At 29.8% G+C, this 21173-nt stretch overlaps 1 protein-coding gene across 1 annotated transcript; it reads left to right on the top strand.

Annotated features, from left to right (window-relative positions):
* The first annotated feature begins 15076 nt into the window (after positions 1-15076).
* LOC123920650 (lysM domain receptor-like kinase 3) lies at positions 15077-20257 on the top strand. Its single transcript, XM_045972945.1, has 12 exons — positions 15077-15797; positions 16804-16837; positions 16935-16942; positions 17094-17255; positions 17348-17541; positions 17674-17763; positions 17921-18014; positions 18124-18275; positions 18369-18463; positions 18854-18977; positions 19108-19206; positions 19987-20257. Exons 1-12 carry the CDS (start codon positions 15155-15157, stop codon positions 20149-20151), a joined length of 1860 nt encoding a protein of 619 aa, XP_045828901.1. The 5' UTR covers positions 15077-15154; the 3' UTR covers positions 20152-20257.
* Positions 20258-21173: the final 916 nt, after the last annotated feature.

The raw sequence follows: 21173 nt of genomic DNA, 5'->3' as shown, positions 1-21173 counted from the left end.
TACCAGAATTTAAGGCTTAGATATTTATACTCTTAATGTTTTTTAATTTTAAATTGAATATTTTTGCGCACAACTATAAAAACTAATCATTCGAGCCTTCAGACCAAATGTGTGGTAAACTCTTCCGTAATTAAGAATTTTAACATTGCTGCAAACGCAAGTCAGAGATCAAATCACTTTGATTAATTCTAGAAGAGACCCGTGTTATTTTATTTAAGTACTCTTGAGTTTATACTCTTAAATCTTAGTAGCAAAGAGGATAGAAATTGAGCTCCAAAAGAATCAAAATAAAAAAAAATAAAAAAAAAACATAAAAGTAAATAGGCAGAGATATTGCAATAAATGTAGTTCATCGTTGTAGTTACTAGTTAGATGATTGTTTCCACGGTATGTATCATGATTGTTTTTGGGCATGTAGTAGCCTCATGCATGAGTGTTAAAATTTTTAGAGAGTTTGTCACTCATTTGTATTTTACAAGACTCAAAAAATTAGTTTTTACAATTGTGCACAGAGAATATCCAATTTATATTAAAAAAATATCATGTAGAGTAGTTAGATGATTGTTTTTCAAAAGATTGCACTTAATCACTTAAGTCCAAAATTATGAAGGGAGGATCAAAATTGAAGAATTTTTAAATTAGTGAACCAATTCCACCTATTTCAAATGCCAATTTTTTTTTTTAAAAAAAAATCAAAATAAATTTAATTTTTCATTTTTTTAATGTAAACTAATTTTTTTTTTGTGCAATGTAATAAACTAATTTTTTTTCTTCTTCAAATGTATAGAAAACTACGAAAGAGCTGTATCACAAGATTGTTGAAATTATCCCAGCTTTTGTTAGTCATGACTCATCATAGACATCAATGCCATTGCAAATTGAACATTTTTTTTAGCACTTGGAGACATTCTTGCATAGACACAAAATATTTAGGCACAAACTTAGGCACACTAACATCAATCCTAAAGTAATTAATGACTATTCCAGATTCCGTAGTACCTACCATGTGCTTTCAATGATCACATCTACAAATGAAAAGATAAACAAAATGTCTATTAACTATCACTAGTTTGCAATTTTTTTATTTATATAGAGTATCCTTTGCACACTATATATATATATATATATATATATATATATATATATATATATATATATATATATATATATATATATATATATATATATATATATATATATATATATATATATATAATAGTGGAAAAGTGAAAAATGTGAAGTTCCAACTTTATCTTTCTAATAATGTTTTTGGTAGTTATCAATTAAATTGTACTTTTATTGGTTTATAATGGAGTAGAGTATCGAATTCAGAATTTTATGTATACTACTCAAATTTCTAATCACTAGATCAAACTTAATGATTTACCAATCGAAATTGTACTTAGTAGGCGAAATTTGAAATATTTTTTCTCATACACTAAACATTTTCAATGTTAACATGCATATTTATATATGAAATTGTAATAATGAAACTACAAGTAAACTCGAACGAAAATATGAATGGTTAACATTGCAAATCTATGTTGGGGATCATTTAAGGAGCGTCGGGAGAAACAATATGTCAAATATTTCAGGATCACAAAAGAGATATTGCATCTCTGCCCAAAATTTTAAGATATTAGGTTCATGAATTATGAGTCACCGCAGTCGGATGATTCAAATTTAAGTTTGGTATTTTAAAATATAAAGTAAAAACTTGCTTTTATAAAATAAAAACTGTGACCTCAAACCACAGGAAATTCAATTTGCAAAATGTACTTGTGCTTAAATAAAGCATGTTTTTACATTACCCCTTCAAATTGAGATGTTGGTTAGCCATTGACAATATCTATCATAAATTGAGAATATCCATTATTATTCAATAGATTATGGTAATGGAATGGTACACCACTTTTTATTGTTTTCAAACAACACAATTATTTCCCTCAACCATAGTATTAAAAAAAATGAACACGCCCACACCTAAAAGGTTATAGTTGTAGGGTGGTGGTGGTACCTTGGTGGGTGTCCTGTAACCAAAATTAGTATTGTGGCACTTATTTCTCACTTATTGTGCACGCGGGGACGTCCCGACATTTTGGATGTTCTGTGCAAGTTATAATTTTGGTACCTCGTTTATTTTATAAGTCATATAAAAATATATGATGTGAAAAAAAAGTTAAGATTATACTTTCATTTATTAAAATTTCTCTGATAACTTTTAATTCTTCAAATAAATTTTACTATCAAGAACATAAAAATTTAAATTTATTTTAAAATTTAATTTAATTAATTATTTAATTTATTTATTTTAACACACAAAAAAAATGCTACTAAGTGGGAAATAATTGGTACCTTTAATAAGTTAATATCGTAGGATCCTGTGTGATCCCTCATCTCAAACACTCTCTAGAATTCTCCTGTGTGGACCACATAACCCCACCTTAATTACAAAGTCACAAACCAATGCCAAACAATTGTTTGATGAAAATTATTTGGTGATGATATAATTGAGTCGATTGATTTCAAATTAATACTTCATTCGTTCTTTTTTTATTTGTCATTTTTGACCACTGTCAATGTATGATTTTGACAACTAATATATTTAATTATCTATTATAAAAAATTATGAAAAATTTATATTTTAAAAATATTAGTCGAGACAAATTGAACAATATATTATTTGCTAACATTTGGTTTTATATATTAAAAAAAAATTATGGTAAAAGTAGATTATGTGAATAGTGTAGTAATCAAAAACGACAAATAAAATGGAACGGAGGAAGTAACAAAAATTAATTATTACATGTAACTAACTCTGTTAGTATATGTCGAGTTTCGACCTCAAATTTACAATCATGTTTTTTAGGTATTGTAAGTTTTAAGTTTGATGTGAACTTTTAAATATGAAATTTCGTTGGATTAAAAAATGTGAGTGTTGTTTATAAACTACTATAATTTTTTATAATGTGAAATTTTTAAGTGTACTAGAACGATTTCATGAAGTGAGAATTTAAATTTAGTCTATGCTTTAAAATAATTAAAGTAGGTCACTGTGATTCTGACATACATACCCTCGGACCTTTTTCCATTGTAACTAACTACTTTGCCATTTTGGTGGTAACACAATTTTATTACTAACTTGAATGTAAAAGTAAAAGAGGCAAAAAGAAGGTACAACCCTAATTTTATGTAGGTAAGATGAGAGCATGTGGATTCTATAAGTATCATTTTATCTGCCAACAAATATTCTTCTCTGTGCAAAAGATATGGTGGAGTGTTATATATCTCTAAATTATTTGCATGGTTGTTGTATGAAGTAATGGGTATTTAACATAGTGCATTCAAAATTTGGGGCCTATGATAGCATATGAGGTATTATGAGTGAACTGTTTCATGATTATGAGTCAATTTATACTATTTCGTTTTCATCAAATTTTGAACTCAAAATTAGGTCCCCCCACCCCTTTTTCTTCTTCCAAAAATAAAAGTTAATTAGTACTATAATTTGGTAGAATTTTTAGTACGTTTATGTGTTTATTCTGCGGTGACAAAAATTGGTATTGAGTGAGTTGTGTTGGTTATATAAAATTGATTCTGGCTAAAATGAATCGTAGATAAAATGATTTATGTTGAAAAACATTTAGATAAAAGTAAGTTGAAAAATAAAATTACAGATATAAATCATTTGAAAAAGCAAAAACTTCGAGTTTTAGCTTAAAGTTGAAATCACTTCCGAACAAAATAAATTCTATTCGAGAACATCTCAATATCTTAAACACTATGCAGGGGAAGAATAAAAGAATGTAAAATATTTACATGTGTATGCAATTGTATGAAAATTCATATTTCATAGTCAACAACATGAATTTCACCTTAGAAAAAAAACAAGAATTTTACTAAAAAAAAGTCAACAACAAAAAGCAGCTAGAATCTCCAAAATGAGTTTATAAATACAAAATTGTCAATTATGGCAACCCTTTAAAAGAATTGAGCCATGGAAAGAAGAAAAGTTATGAAATGAAGCATAAAATTGCAATCTTAAATTTTTAGTTCAAAGTTGCAATAAAACAGGACACATTTGTTAAGACAAAAAATATTAAATTTATAAAACTAAGACACAATATTACAAAAATTAACTCTAACTCATAATTCATATATTAATTTTGTCATATTTCCTAAAATTCAAAATCCTATTTACCTTCTATACAAGACTACAAATCTAGCTAACCAATAACTATTTCTAATTAATATTACAAACAAATGGAACCTAAATTCAGCTACCATATATCATATATAAATAGTTAAGCTTTTTTTTAATATATGACAAATAAATAAACATATTTTTGACTATACTAATCTGAAAAATTAATGGATTCTACCACCAAAAACCTGATGAAAAATCAAACTATCTTCTCTTGTTGTGTAAAGGGTTGGATCCTGTTGGCACTTTACGTTTCTCTGACTTGAAATCTTTATCTTTGCTTCTTATTGGAGAATTGAAAAATGGAATATGAAAAACATGATGATGACTTGATGAAGGACTTGAGAATTTAATCCTAATAGCATGATGAACTTTTGGTGTGAGGAAAAGAAGAGAAATGAAGAGAAAGAAATGAAAATGTTTCATATTGAAAAAGTTATAAGAAAAAAATAAGTGGATGAAAATGTGAAATTTGGTTGAAACTAGTATTGTTATATGTTGTGTATTTATATGGACATGGTTAGGTATCAACATGTGAATACTAAATGTGGTGTTATTTATGAAACACTTGTCAATTGTTTGTGTGAATTTGGTGTTGTAGGTCATGGATTCATTGGTGTTTGATTTTGATCAAATGGTCAATGATAGCTGGATGTCAATGGTGTGAGTAGGGACTAGTATGGGATCGTGGGGTGGTAGGGTGGCAATATTTAATGGTAGATAGTGACAAAGAAATTAATCTCATCATCAAATACTTATAGAGTTTTATATATAATTAGAAGCAGATAGTTCGGTTGATGAGTTGAAAGACATCGTAAAATATATTAAATAGGATCGAGGTACATGATTTAAACTTGAAAATTATAACATAGTCCACTAATATTTGTTTTTCTAATCAAAAGAAAATTATGATATTAATCAACATAGACGTACTCATAACTCATCAAAGGTATAGTCTAGTAATTAGGGTTAAAACCATGACAAAGTGTAAGAAAGAGGTCAAAAGTTTGATTTTGCCCTAACAAATAATTTCCTCTCCTAACAAATTAATCACATGCATTTGCATATGTAAATGAATGCTTGAAAACAAATGATCTAGTTTGTGTGGAATTATAGGGTTGCGACTGTACGCAACATATCTTAGTTTTATCAAAATTGAACAATCTAAATTTCGAATGCAATATTTTTTTAAAAAGATTAAATTTACTTTAAAATATTTTGATCGTCCATCTGAATTACATGTGACTTGAGTGCACGAGCGGTCAAGCTCAATCTAATCAAAATCATAAAGCAAAGGGAAAAGGACTTTTCTGCATACTTGATTTGGCAAAGACTTTGAACTTCATGGGAGGACTAATATACCCTTATTGATTTAATATATGGAGTCAAAACAAGATAGCCGACACACTCAATTGGCCGTGTAGAAACAGTATATAATGAGGGGCATGCTTATTTAAGATAGTACCATAGTACTATATAATAAATCAAATAGACTTAATTAACACAATAAACATTTAGAAAGGGACAACACATGGTAGTATTATTATTAAGGTTAATACTCATACACTTCCCCATGAGTTAGGTTAAGTAGATCCATATTTGATGGGTCTAAGCCAATACGTGGATTTTATAAATTTGGTCAATTTTCACGGATTTTGGTTCCTCTATTCAATGAAAATTTTGTGTTCTGTCCCCTTTAGGTTCTTAGGTACATATTTTAAGCAATACTTACAAATAATAATATACCATCAAATTTAAAAAATGTATAGTCAACAATTTTTTTTGTATATGTCCAACTATGATGTAAGTATATTTTTAAAAAGTAATATTGTGATGTGGCAAAATTATAAAATATGATTAAATGTTTGTTTTTGTTTGGATTATTATTGCATGCATAGTTTATATTTATTTTTTGAATGATTGTTGCAATCATTTAGTTTTCTCAAACAAACAAAATATATATATATATTTTTTTTGCAAATGAAATAATAAAATGAATTTGTCTTGAGTCACTATTTTGACTTTTTACATGAAATGAAAAGAAATCTCAAACATTTTGAATCATTGAATAATTAATTTTTTGGATTATCAAATCAATAATAAATTATCTTAGGACTGCTTATTGAGCTATCATAACACCAATGGAAAATTGGAAAGCTCTTTTTCTCAAGATCCAAGATCTAGAGTAAAAAAAAAAAAGAAGTCCAAGATCTATAATAGATTATTATGGTCTCGTAATGTGAATAAGTCATGTGTTAAATCATTGAGAGTATCACAAATATAATTAAAATAAAACTAAGACCCGCATAATAAGCAATTTAAAAGAGTGGAGGGTACAAATAGTCAATAACAAAATCTAGTGGATGATATATTTTCTTGCACGGGTGAGGGATTATTTGGAAAGGTTAAAAAGCTTCATCCTTAAGCATCTTTGTGAAAACTCGTTAATTTCATTTTTAGCTTTTGAACAATGCTACAAATTAAAGATATGAAACCATTTATAATGTGAAGTTTAAATGTTTGATTTAAGACTAGTCAATAGTCAATAATTCTTAAAAGGAAAAATTCAAGTGGTAGAAAATTAGTAGCTTAGAGAGAAAGGGATTGATGTGTAGATTTAGGAATTGGATTCTATGAAGTCAGCAACCATGCAGTCAGGCTGCAGTCAGAAGTTGTTAATCATCTGATCAAAATTGAACGCATAGATCTTGATGCAGTTTTAATTTTCTAAAATATTAAAGTTTCTGATTTTAAATTTAAACCGTCTGATCTCAATCAGATTACCCTGATTTTGCTGACTGCATGCAATCATGGTCTTTGAATACACTCAATCTGCATCGGTAGATTTAGATGAAAAATTCCTTGGCGGAAAGTTACTTTTTGGATCATCTAATCTAACAGCTAACTAACAAAAAGGTAATGTCCCTCTTTTTTTATTAGGCTTATTGGGTATAGAAAACTGGGAAAAGATTCTCTTCATTGAAGGAAAAATTTGAGGAAATAATATATGCATATTTAATCATAAATATGAGGTAATATTTTAATAAGAAAAATTGGAGAAAAGTTGGTTAATGGTTAAGATATAAAAATTGAGAAAATTTTAGAGAAAGAAAATTTATAGATCCATTCTCAAGAAAGACCAAGTGTTATATCCCTCTACAATGTCACAAATTATGATTCAAAATTTCAATAATAAGACACTTTCTTTTTAGAATTTAATTTATATATATAGTATATTAGTTGGGCTATGAGAGATATTCACTATGTTGAATTAAGACATTAGACTAAAGCTTATAAAAAAAAACACATTAGACTAAAAAAAACTACATAAGTGAGGTTAATTAGATTTATGAGTCATCAAATTTATATGTTGTTCAACCCAATTCTTTCATATTTAATGTGAAACTTTAACTCATCTTTGATATATCACAACATTATGCGGTTAGTCAATCATTTTTTTGATCATTGAAACATTTATCTTTAGACTAAATTATGTTTTTTGTCCCTTAAATTTGTTTTAGATTTTGCTTTGGTCCTTTAAATTTTGTTTGTTTTATTTTTGTCCCTTAAGTTGCAAACGTTATATTATTTGATACTTAAAGCTTTTTTTTTTGTTTCACTTTAGTTCCTTAAGTTATGAATATTGAATACTTTAAAGTTTGTCTTTGACATCTATATGTTGTTTTTGACGTGAAACTTTCGATCTTCTAAATTTGGTCTATTAAATTATAAATATTAAGACATTTTAATCTCTAATAAGAGGAGTAAATTGTCTAAATTCTTAAACTTAAAAGAATAATCCCTCTTCTTTTGATCTAAACAACTTTTCAAATAAGATTATTTAATTATACTTAAAGAGCGTTTAGATGAGATCAATAACGCGAGTCTTTTTTGTTTAACCAAAATTTTGGATTAGATGTTTAAATTGGACATGCAGCAACAATAAAACTCTTAGAAAAAGTTTGACACTTATTTGAATCTCACAAAATTGTAAAAATTAGTATATGATACCTAATTTACAAAGAAAGTTATTTATTTATTATTATAAAAGAGAAACATACTTTCAACAAAAAAAAAATTGGTGTGAAGAGGCACTTTTGAAGCTTGTACGGCAAGACTATAACTTTCCTAATCCAACAAAATATGAAATTATGAATGTGGTTTTTTTCCTTTTTTTTATAAGCAAAATTATGAATGTGGTTGGTTGACACTGAAATTACATGGTCCGCCCACAAATATGCATATTAAATTTTCAAACAAGTCTTCTTATGAGCACAGCTATTTTTTTTTGCTTAAAAAAATAGCATACCTCCGACTTTTAAACATGTTGCACTTTATGGTCATTTTTTATTGGTTAGAAATTTACCATTAAGCTACCATGATCGCACAAGAACTCCGCATTTAAACGTGTTTGAGCAAGAGTATTATTAGGAGTGTACATTTTGGAAAATCCTTGTGTTGCACCTCTTTTTTATAATATCAATTGTTAGTTGTTTCAGTAGTGACTGACGTTGTATTTAGTAGAAATGATCATTGTTTGATCCCCTACAACTGCGAGAAGACTAAAACCACTTGATGTCAGAACTGACCTCCGAATCAGATTATACGATCCAGTGGGCCGGATACTTAATGGTGAAAACAATATAAAAATTTACCATTAAGATGAATAAAGAAAAAATTCGGTACCAAAATTCACCCCAGTTCAATTTTGCTGGAGTTCGTGCATTTCACTCACAAAATTGTCCGTCCTTTTATATTCTTTTTGTAGAAACTTGTCTTCTTTCTTGTCATAAGAGAAAATTCAACTCTCACAAATCTTTTTTTTAATGGAAAATGTGTTATATAAATATAAAAACAAAACAAATACAAGAGAAATTTAAAAAAAAAAATCAAAGGTACACTCTATCAAAACTTAACAATTTTTAAAGTAAGATGAAAAAGCAAACAAATAAAATTATAAAATATTAAGGAGGCGCACTACTAAACAAAGTAGAACTCTTAAAAGACACCACCACAAAAAGAAAAAACCTCTCAAAAAGAGAGACAATAATCAACCAAAAGCAGAGCCGGTCCCGACCATTTGGAGGCTCGGCTTGAATATTAAAAATAGACCCTAATAAAAAATGTTAAAAAATTAAAAAGAATCATCGTCTATTTAAATTATAAGTTACATAAGAAACACCAACAATGAATATTGGTTCAAGTGATAAGAATTTTGGTCCTCTTATGGATTCGATATGAGATCTTTTGTTGGAGGACTGCTGCAAATACTCGAACAAGAAGAAGATGAAGACGAACATGATGATGGTGCACATAAATTCCAAAGCATGTGCGAACACACTAAACTTTAGGTTCGATTCGCCCCCACCAGTTTATGCAAACCAGATGCAAAAGGGTACCTAGCGAATCCCCTTCGGGATACTTTGGAAACATACATGGATTGTACATTCACATCAAGCATATCAATCAATAGTAGTTTACAGAACAAAGTTCTTTCATTGACTCTCGTGCACTAGAGACATGAAGAAATTACTTGGATATATTTTAGGCAGAATCTAGAGTCATATGAACATCATTTTGATGATGTTTTTCTGCCTCATATATATAGGTGTCTATTTATAGAGAAATCTGCATCTTTTGGTGAAGAAAAATAACTCTTGAAGAATTTCCATTATGACTGGTGAGAGCAAGTGATACAATGTATCAAAGTAATGGTAATCATTGCAACATTCCAAAAATATATTTTGGAAATTCTCTTGTATTTGATTCCATGACTCATACATATGGAGAAAAATCGGTTGAGAGATGAAAAAATTCCTAATAAAAAAATGTGTAATTATTATTATTTTTACTTGATTAGAATATTTTTCTACTAATTAACATATGATATTTTATGAACAATGGTAATATATAATTATTATTATAGTGCCTCAAAATTAATCTATTATTACATCTAATATTTTATTTTTATAAATACTAACAATATATAACTATTATTATAAGACTTCAAAATTTGATTTGAGGCTTCCAAAATTCGGAAGCCCGATGTCGTCACTCACCTTGCACCCCTATAAGAGTCGGGCCTGACTATAGGTAGGACAAATCAACAATATAGACCTCCAATTTTTCTTATCCATCGAAACCAACGATACTCTAACAAACACATTGACTACATCAAACTGCATGATATAAAACTGCAGCAAATTAAGAACTTCATAATAGCAGAAAACCAATAAAATAATTAAAAAAAAAACGAACTTCATAATAGCAACCAAATGGATCGTTGACTATTGATTAAAGAATATATAAATCAAGTTATGTCTCCTCTTGGGTAAGTCACCGTCAAAATCAAGTAAATTTTGCAATTATGTATATATATGGAACAAAATGTTAATCAATCTTTCCAGACAATTATTCAAGATTTTCGATTTTTTTTTAATGGTGGTGATAAGATTTTCAATTGTAACAGTTTAAAATTAGGATTTAATTGATACGCACGTGGATGTAAAATAATTTTACATGTCAACCAATATCAATCATGTTTTCCGCCACATCACCCCACTTTCTTGACATGACAAAACAATGGTCATTTATTGAACGATTGTGTAAAACTATTTTACACCGTCAGTACATATCAATTAAACTCTTAAAATTATAGTATCTTATCTTATTATACCCACATGCAAAAGGTTGGTCAAGTATATCAATACTATAATTATTTTCTTAAAAAGGAAAGGACGCGTTTTACGTATATATATTTCAACCTTCATTTAACACTTAAGAACCAAATTTTATAGTTGACCAAAAAAAAAAAAAATCACACTAAGACATTAGTTTTAAGGGGTTAATAAACTCCTCTTAGACTAAATTGTTCAAGAAAACCCAAATTTGATATGGAGCAATTTTGTTCTATACATATAGGTTGGTTTTAGTTCTAGTTTTTTTTTTTTTTTTTTTTTTTTTTGACAATTGGTTTTAGTTCTAGTTAGCCACCCTAGTTAGTATGTTTAGATTGGTAGATTTTTTTCTTTCTTTCTTTATCTTGTCTTCAAAATGAAAATGAGAAGCTATCATTTAATATAAAATGCTACTGGCAAACATTTTACAACTATTTTGAGGAGATTTGAAGTTCGTCCTTAAATTTATAAGATATTGAGTTCATACGGTTAATAGTCAAATTTTATATGGAACAAAGTTTGTTCTATGCATAATAGGTTAGTTCTAGTTGGAGCTAGTACATTTTACAACTATTGTGTGTGAGAATGTTATTGGGATGCAATGGAGTGCCTAAAGGGTCGGTCAACAATGGACAAAGATTTGGTAGCAAAACAAGGTTGGGTGTGTGTGGTGTGGCATCAAGTTCATTAGACCTAAAATGCATATTTTACTTTTTGGGGTACTTTTTCTTCTCACTCGATTGGTTTTTGAACAAAGTTTCAATTCAGTATTTATTTCTATGCTGCTTTAAGTCAACCCACTCAAAATTTAAGGGCTTATTTTCATATTGTGACTTGCTGGTTGTTGCTTAAGCTAAAAATTGCCGACCACGATCTGACATAATTTTGTACACAACCAATAAGAATGAACACAACACATAATGTTGGTAACGTTAATTAGGCTTTAATTTGTTGGTTGATAGTTGACAAAGTATTCCTCTATCCTGAAATATAAGTAAAAACAAAAAAGTTTTACCCTTATTCAGAAACTCTAAATTTTACCAAAACAAACAATTGAGTTTCCTAAATTACTCTTGTCATAATGAAAATCAGACCAACTGTCCTAGTAAATGCTACTCCTCGTTAATGGAAAAAATCAGTTTTTTTAGTGATGGAAGCTAAAAAGCCATATTGAAAGAAGCTAACTATCCAAGAGTTTGGGAAACTAAAGTAGTAGCGAATTATGACTAAGGATAATTTTGTAACTTTATGATTAAAAAGGTTGTCTTTTGCTTATATTTTAGGAAAAAAGTTTTTTTTGTTTACAAATTTGAAAATTTAAAGGGTAATATCAAATAATTTGTTTGTTTTGATTTTTGCCTCGAAGATAAGAAAATGTACAAAACAAACAAATGGGGGTGGCCATAGCAAATCAACGTCAACCTTTTGTCTCCCCCCGTGCTTAGCCCAATTCATTCAGCTCGAAGGCTTGTTACTTGAATTTAGATTTTCTTATTGGTTTTCTCTTCTAAATTCCTCAATGGTTTCTCTCCCGACCCTCCGCCTTTATTTTATATCCCAAAAATCTTATTTTGTCCCTTGCGGTTTGAAAAAAATTTGCCAACAAACTTCGGTTTTTACGAACCGAAATTTTTAAACATGGAAAAAAAATTCGGTTTATATAAACCGAAATTTATGTGAAAAAAAATTTACCCCCCAAAAAGAAGAAAGATTTATGTGAAAATTCGTGGAGACCTACATGTGGTGAATTTAGCACATCTCTCTGATTATAAGTCGTATGCTAATGATTTTTAATCTAGTATAAAGAAGAAAAAAGTTACTACAATATTGACACCGAAATTGTTAAAATTCATTAAGTATAGTATAAGAAAATCTACCTACAAGTTTGAGAAAAGTTTCTGCTCTGTTTCTGTACCAGTACCCATTATTTGGTCAAACTGAACCAATTGGATAGTTAAACTTCAAAACAAAAATTATATTTGTATTCTTAACACCCTAAACTTTCCAACGAGTAGTCGTTACTCAAATCGGACATCGTTTAGTATTTCAAATAAATTGTGGAAGTTGAGGGTCTCATGCAGAATTTATGCAGGAAATCTATAAAAAAAAATTTGGAACACAATATTTCGGTTAATATTAACCGGAATTTTTTAGCATGACAAAAAAATTCAATTCGTATAAAACCGCAGTACCCCAAGGTCAAAAACGGAAATTCAGGGAGTAGAAAAGATATGCGGGGGGTCGGGAGAGAAAACATCTTATAGAATTTGAATGTTCTCTATATATAGTTTAAAATCCTTTTAAAAGTTTAGGATTTTACATATTTGAATTTTAATTAGAATGAGAAATCTATTTTGAATTCTAGAATCCAAAACTTTTTTAATGAGACGATTTTGTGTTCTTAAGTTATTACGCTGTTTAAGATTCGAATATTCCTCATGATTCTTTCGCATATGCAAAGTTAGACATTGCATAAAAAGTTGTGAATTCTTCTACTAATACAAAATCAGACAATGCAATTAAAGTTATGGGTCCTTCCGTTGATATGATGTCAAATATGACAACAATCCCATCAGCAGAAGGTGTTATGAAATATGACATATATCCATGGAAGAAATGAGAGAAAAGCTTCAAAACTCTATATATTGATCAAAATAAGATTTTATGATATGAGAAAAGTTGACTACAAATGATTACTTATACACTATAGCTAACTAGTAACTAACACCAACTAAACCAACTAATCTTATCTCCAATAGAAGAATCAACAATTTTAGCTGCAATGTATGACTTCCCATCAACGAGATAATTATGAGAAACATTTATATCTAAAACAATATAAATATCATAAGAAAACATAATTATCTCAATAAAAATATTTTAAATTCTGGAATTTTGTATATGATATTAAATGTGTTTTCAAATTCATAAGAAGTTGCATATCGATTATGAGATGACCTGAATATGTATTTATAAAGTAGTAGCAAGTCTCATTTTATAAGTCGGTTTTATAGGAATGAGTTAAGATAAACTTTCAATTATAATTATAAGTCGATTTTGTAGAGATGAGTTAAGACAAACTTTCAATTCTAATATGATATCCAAAATGGACATTTGACCCAGGTTTCCACTAGGTTCAAAAAATGATGAAAATTGTTTAAAAGTTCAAAATTTATCATTTATAAAACTTTTTTTGTTTTTTAATTTTCCATTTTTAACTAGAACACTTGTGAGATAACTTGACCCAAAACTATTTTGAAAATGACTTTTGCTACTGTGGATGATTTATGACGAAGAAATTTCTATTTGTAGACGTGAAAAAGAATCAAGAAAGAAGTAGGAAATGTATTTAATTTGTCGACATTCCACATACAACACGACAGGCGGCGAAATAAGTATCATTGACTCCTTATTATGGTGAACTTGTCGTGTGGGCATTGTACTCCTACAAAAATGCTTAATTACAAGAAAAATGCACTTAAGAAAGAGTACTTTCTACAAATAAATACTACTCCGTCCCAAAATATATGCAAAAGGAGGTCAACAAAAGTGAATGTATCCGGACTAAATTTTAAACCAAATACATCAACTTTCATTTAAAAGATGATCCACTTAACAGATTTTTTTCATCCTACTCATTTTCTCGCATTATATGAATTTACAAAAATATTCTTGTCTGATACTTAGGTAGCAGACCACCTTACCAATTTTGTTTTTCTTATAATGTCTGCTACTTAAGTAGTGAATGATATTTTTTAAAAGTTTCTTATTTTTATAACATCCGTTACTTAAATATGTAGGACACGCGAAAAATAAGTAGGGTTGAAAAAGAATATCTCCATTTAACAACCTTATTTTTGGTAAGCTTGAGGTAAGCCTTTTAACTTTTGGTAAAGAGTTCAAATCCATTAACTTGGATTGATGGGAATATTATTCCAAGCCATTTTTAAAATACATATTTTGCTAAATGCATAGAATATTTCTAAGAATCTTTTATTTTTATATTAGTCAAGTACAGAGAAAATGACAGTGAGAAAATAAAAAATAAAAAAGAAATCTCAACATGAGCTTTTATTCCCATTTTATAAAAAATTATATTATTAGTCTCACAATCAACAACCCCCTATCTGAAAATAAAAACCATATAAATAAATGTGAAAATTATTTATTTTTCCAAAGTCTTTCATAAGAAAAATAATACTTTTTCCAACTTTCTCATAACCAAACATCCATTTCCCAATTCTTATTCTATGTTCTTCTTAAACTTTACACAATGAAAACAACCAAATTCATATCATCATTTTTATTCTTATTATTACTAGCCACTAAATCTTTCATAACAGAATCAAAATGTAGCAAAACTTGTGACAGAGCTTTAGCTTCATATTATCTAACAAATGATTCATCTTCAAATCTAACATATGTTTCAAAAATCATGCAATCAAACCTTGTTACAAAACCAGAAGATATTGTCAGTTACAACACAGACACAATAAAAAGCAAAGATTCTGTTCAATCTTTTACAAGAGTTAATGTTCCATTTCCTTGTGATTGCATCAATGATGAGTTTCTTGGTCACACATTTCAATACCATGTTGTTAAAGGAGATACATATTTGTCTGTTGCAAACAATAGTTATTCCAATTTAACAACTGCTGAGTTTTTGCATAGTTTCAATAGCTATGATTCAAATGATATTCCTGATACTGCAACTCTTAATGTTACTGTTAATTGTTCTTGTGGGAATAGTGATGTTTCTAAGGATTATGGTTTATTTGTTACATACCCTCTTAGAAGTGAAGATTCTTTGCAATTGATTTCTAATAAGACTAAGATTGATGCTGAGTTGCTGCAAAAGTATAATCCTGGTGTCAATTTTAGTCAAGGGAGTGGCTTGGTTTATATTCCTGGAAAAGGTACATTCTTATTTTGCAACCATGTATGCTTGGTTTTATGATATTAATATATGATATTTTTGTACATAATATTAAATTGGTTTCATATATGCATTAAATTGACTAAAGGGTACTTAGTATTTACTCCCTCCTATACTTTTTATAAGAAACAACTCATTTTTAGATTCATTAAGTAACAGATGTGTCTGGTCTATAATATAGACCAGATACATCAGTTATTTAATGAACCTAAAAAGTCAACTGTTTCTTATAATTATAAAAATGATTGGAGGTGGTATTATTTTACTTTTGATTTTGTGAATTTATGGATAGAAGGCTTTTTAAAATGGACAAAACTTTGGTGCATTTTCTTAGGTGTTTTTGGTATTGTTCTTCACTTAAATTACACTTTTGTAGTTATAACAAACTTTGAGAAAGTTATGGATTTGAGGAAATCATGGGTAGTTATGAATATTTTAAGTGAAGAACATCACTAAAAGCACCTAAGGAAATGTTCAGGATCACGATTTGAGCCGTGACATCAAGGTTTTTGACGTCTCTGCAACCGCAATGTGGCCACAATTGAGGCTGCATTTGGCATCAAGGTTTTTTATGTCTCTGCGACTGCAATGTGGCCACAATTGAGGCTGCATTTGATCATGATTCTCAACTATATCAATTATGATAAATTGACCGGTTAACTGCGACTTCCATATCAAAACCTTGGTTAGAAGTGAAAACTAGACTATTCCCATATACCTGAGAAATCTTGTTTTTTTTACCTCTTAACCTTGAGCTTCCTAAATTGCTTAGTTTAGCCTTCTTGGTATGCAGAAATGCTAATGATTTCTGATGATCTTATTAGTTCTCCATTCAAAGTCTTTACATGGTAATAAATGCATTGAAGAGTATGTGTAATTTTGGAGCATCATGCTTATAGTTTTGTGCCTATATCTTCAACATCATAATGAAGATCTGTATGCTATGAAACATTAGCCTCACATTTTATTTTCTCTTCAATTTCCAGACCAAAATGGTAACTACGTTCCTTTTCACACAAGGTAATTTCATTTTCTCCCTTGCACATGAAGTTGAATAGTCTTTCATTCTCTAGCAACATGCTAATGTTGATATCCTTGTCTTCATTTTTCTTTTCAGCACTTCAGGTTAGTTTCAACCTTCTAAAACTACACTGAAAGTTATTTTGTCGATGATTGTCATACCAAGTTTGATATTCGTATCAGATATGAGGTAAAGATATCCTTACAATATAGTACAAATCTACCAGCTCATATATATTATTCTCTGCATAATTAGGCCTATCAGGTGGAGTTATCGCTGGAATATCTATTGGAGCAGTAGCAGGACTATTGCTATTCGCATTTTGTATTTACCTTTCATATTCCCGAAAGAAGAAAGTACGGATGCAAACTTTGCACTCAGAAGAGTCCGGCGCGATCTTCGCTCAAGTTAAGAATGGTAAATAGATGGATAGATAGGAAATGAAGATATAGTTGATTATGATGGACTATACCCTATATAGTAACTCTTATTTATCGTCTTTCTTTTAGATGAAGTCTCTGGTAATGCTACATATGGAACTTCAGATTCTGCGAGTCCTGCTAATATCATCGGCATTAGGGTGGAAAAATCAGGGGAGTTTTCATATGAAGAACTAGCCAATGCCACAAATAACTTCAATATGGCTAATAAAATCGGTCAAGGTGGTTTCGGTGAAGTGTTTTACGCAGAACTGAACGGCGAGGTTTGTAATCTGAGTTGTTAGTCTTTTACTCAGAACTGAAATGCAATTTGTTCCTTTTTATAGCTTTCATATGCTTACCATTTTTAATATTTATATGTCACATAAAGAAGTTCTCTCAATCTAATTACACAGAAAGCTGCAGTAAAAAAGATGGATATGAAAGCATCAAAAGAATTTCTTGCTGAGCTTAAGGTTTTGACGCGTGTTCATCACTTGAACCTGGTAATATGTGAAACTTAATCCATAAGATATCTAGGATAGCTTATGAAAACAGTTTATAACTTATATCAAAACTGTTCGGTTTCATTTTATCTTTTATTATAGAAATAGCTTATATATAAGCACTTATATATGTTTATCTACTGATCATGATATATAGGTACGATTGATTGGATATTGCGTCGAGGGATCCCTTTTCCTTGTCTATGAATACATTGATAATGGAAACTTAAGCCAACATCTACGAAGTTCAGGTAATCTAAGCACATGTCAAATATCTATGTTTGGTACTGATGCATTAATTAATGTGATTTCAATGAATGGTGACTTTATAATATAATGATCAAGTCAAAATATTTTCAGATGGAGAACCTTTGCAATGGTCTACTAGGACTAAAATTGCTCTGGATTCAGCTAGAGGTCTTGAATACATTCATGAACATACCGTGCCTACATATATTCATCGCGACATAAAGTCAGAAAATATTTTATTAGACAAAAACTTCCGTGCTAAGGTACACTTTGTTTCAATAATAGCTTTCTAGAGCTTGCTAGTATTTTTTTTCTTGGGATAATTCAGAGAGGCCCTTTATTATTTGATTTATCAGGTTGCAGATTTTGGATTAACTAAGCTGATTGAAGCTGGAATTTCATCAGTTCCAACTGCTAATATGGCAGGCACATTTGGTTACATGCCACCAGAGTATGATGAAACTTATGCTTGTCTCTTTATGTTGTAGAACCTTGTTTGAGGCCAATAATGATAGTATAAATTTGTAACTAACTCGAATTTTTCAATTTGATTAATGTCTTTGGCGCTATTGGATTGCCTGCAGTCACAATTCTCAGGCATTCACGCAGCCAGCACATTGGTGACCGTTAGGTGAAGATCAGCCGGTACGAATAAAAAACCTACTTGGTTTATGCACCATACTATCTCGATCTAACGACTACTGATGTGCTGACTGTGTGAATGTGCGAAGTTGTGACTGCACCAAATCAAAAATATGTCTTCGGCACACCAATAAATGGTGTGAAACCAATTCACTTTCCAATAACATAAATTTATTGGCGCTATTTTCTTATCTTGTAGATATGCATATGGTAGTGTTTCTTCCAAAATAGATGTATATGCTTTTGGAGTTGTTCTATATGAACTAATTTCAGCTAAAGGAGCTATAATAATGGGTGCTGAATTAAAGGGTCTTGTAACTTTGGTGATTTTTTATTCCCTACTATCAATAATATTTTCAAATTGCAGCCTAGTTATTTTACATTAAAAATTTAAGAACTATACTATATTGTTCATTTCTAATTTTTTTATATTTTTCCTGACATGTGTGACAGTTTGATGAAGTTTTTGATGGTCCAAATCCTATAGAAGGTCTTAAAAAACTGGTGGATCCTAGGCTTGGAGATAACTATTCAATTGATTCCATTTTCAAGGTATGAAATAGTATATCACAAAATATTGGACCTGGATTTGCTGCAGACGGCAAGTCCCCAGTGGTCTAGACCAATTAGGCTAAATTGCATCTTTTGTCCCTTAACTTTCACAAACTTGCAATTTTGTTCCCTTAACTTTCAAAATAACACTTTTGGCCCTCTAACTTTCACAAATTTGCGATTTTGGCCCTCTGACAAAGTCATTGCACATGTGTGTTGACTTGACCAAAATTACTGGAGAGCCATCCTTTTGCTAAAGACGCTAAAGTTAGGGGGTCAAAATTACAAGTTTGTGAATATTAGGGGGCCAAAAATGCAATTTAATCTTTGAATCTAATCTATATAAGAAAGTTAATTGTTCTCAAAAGATCAAAATTGCACTCACTTTATAATCTGCCATGTGTCCAAAATAGGGGTATTCGATGTCTAAAATTTATGTAACTGGACTAAAAGTACACTCATTTTCAAATAAAATAATTATGTCAAAAATAAAACAAATATTTTTAGAAACATAAAAGACCTTCAAATCAGTGTGTATATGCAATAATTCTGTTTACTTGGTAGAAATTCTGATTATTTTCAAATTAGTGTGTAAATGCAATAATTTCTTTATTAAATCTGATATCGCAAAGTGTGACTTCAAAAATTATCGCCTGATCAAGATTGAATGGTTACCGATACAATGAATGTGTTACTGGGGGGGTAGAAGTTGACAGCTTCAAGTTTGAAATATTGAAAAAATTTGGTAATTGTATATTGACCAAAATTTGTTACTTGCAGATGGCACAAATTGCGAAAGTATGTACTGAGAGTGATCCAAAACAACGTCCAAATATGAGTTCTGTTGTAGTTGCTCTTACCACATTAACTTCAACTACTGAGGATTGGGATATTAATTCTATATATAAAAATCCAAATCTTGTAAATTTAATGTCTGGAAAGTAGGACTTGGAATTTAGGATACAATTGTTACAACGAATATACCTTCATTTCATATACAAATGGACTTTACATTTTTTTATGAGCTATGGACTTTTTCTTTATTATAGAAGGATCAATAAATTAGTAAACTTTTTGGTATTGTTTTATTCACACACGTCTTTTTTTAAATTTATTTATTTAAGGAATATCCTTTTAGGAATTCTGGATTGAATTCTGTTCTGGACTGGGCCCAGAAGCCCAACAACTGAGGAATTGCAAACTGAGCCGTCAAGCAAGACCCAATAAGAGACAGTCCGTTGGAGATCGATGACGAGTTAACGGTCACAATACCACTGCGTATTGTAACGGCCGCTTACCGGAATGATGAGCATTTACTGCTCATCAAGGCTCTCCAGCCGTTTTCCGGGAGCACTTGATGGCCATTAACGCCATCAAGGCCCTTGGCCCACCGCTGGGGAACTATATATATATATATATATATGTCTCACTACCATTCACAATGTAAGCATTTTTTACACAGAGAAAACCTATACTCCACACGAAAACTGACTTGAGCGTCGGAGTGCCTGCAGGTACACAACCCCTCCGCTTCACCGAGGGCATCAACAGAACAACGCCGGTGAAGTCGTCTCTCTGATCAGGTAAGATCAGGTTCCATACAATTACTACGCGACACAGGTAATTAACTAGACCATATGAAATGAACGATTGAGATGTAATATGACTGAAATTTGGACCACGGAATTAAAGTCGTTGGATCTTAAATGTACCTCTGAAATTAAAAATAGCGCGTAACTACATGGTTTGACTTCCCTTAATTATAAATTATCAAATTCATTCGTGTTGGAATCTTGGGTTAAGTACATGCAATTTTCCTAATAAGAAACTATAATAATTAAGGGAATTACACACACACATATGTATTTTAAATTGTTTTGCAAAAAATAAAAAATAAGTGATTAATAAAAGAATAATATAAGGGTATCATTTTTTTTTTTGACTAAAAATAAAGGATATTCATTCAT

Source organism: Trifolium pratense, linkage group LG4 (assembly GCF_020283565.1).
Source record: "Trifolium pratense cultivar HEN17-A07 linkage group LG4, ARS_RC_1.1, whole genome shotgun sequence".
Taxonomy (NCBI): domain Eukaryota; kingdom Viridiplantae; phylum Streptophyta; class Magnoliopsida; order Fabales; family Fabaceae; genus Trifolium; species Trifolium pratense.
Note: the sequence above shows the minus strand (reverse complement) of the source record. Positions and strands in the feature narration are given on the sequence as shown.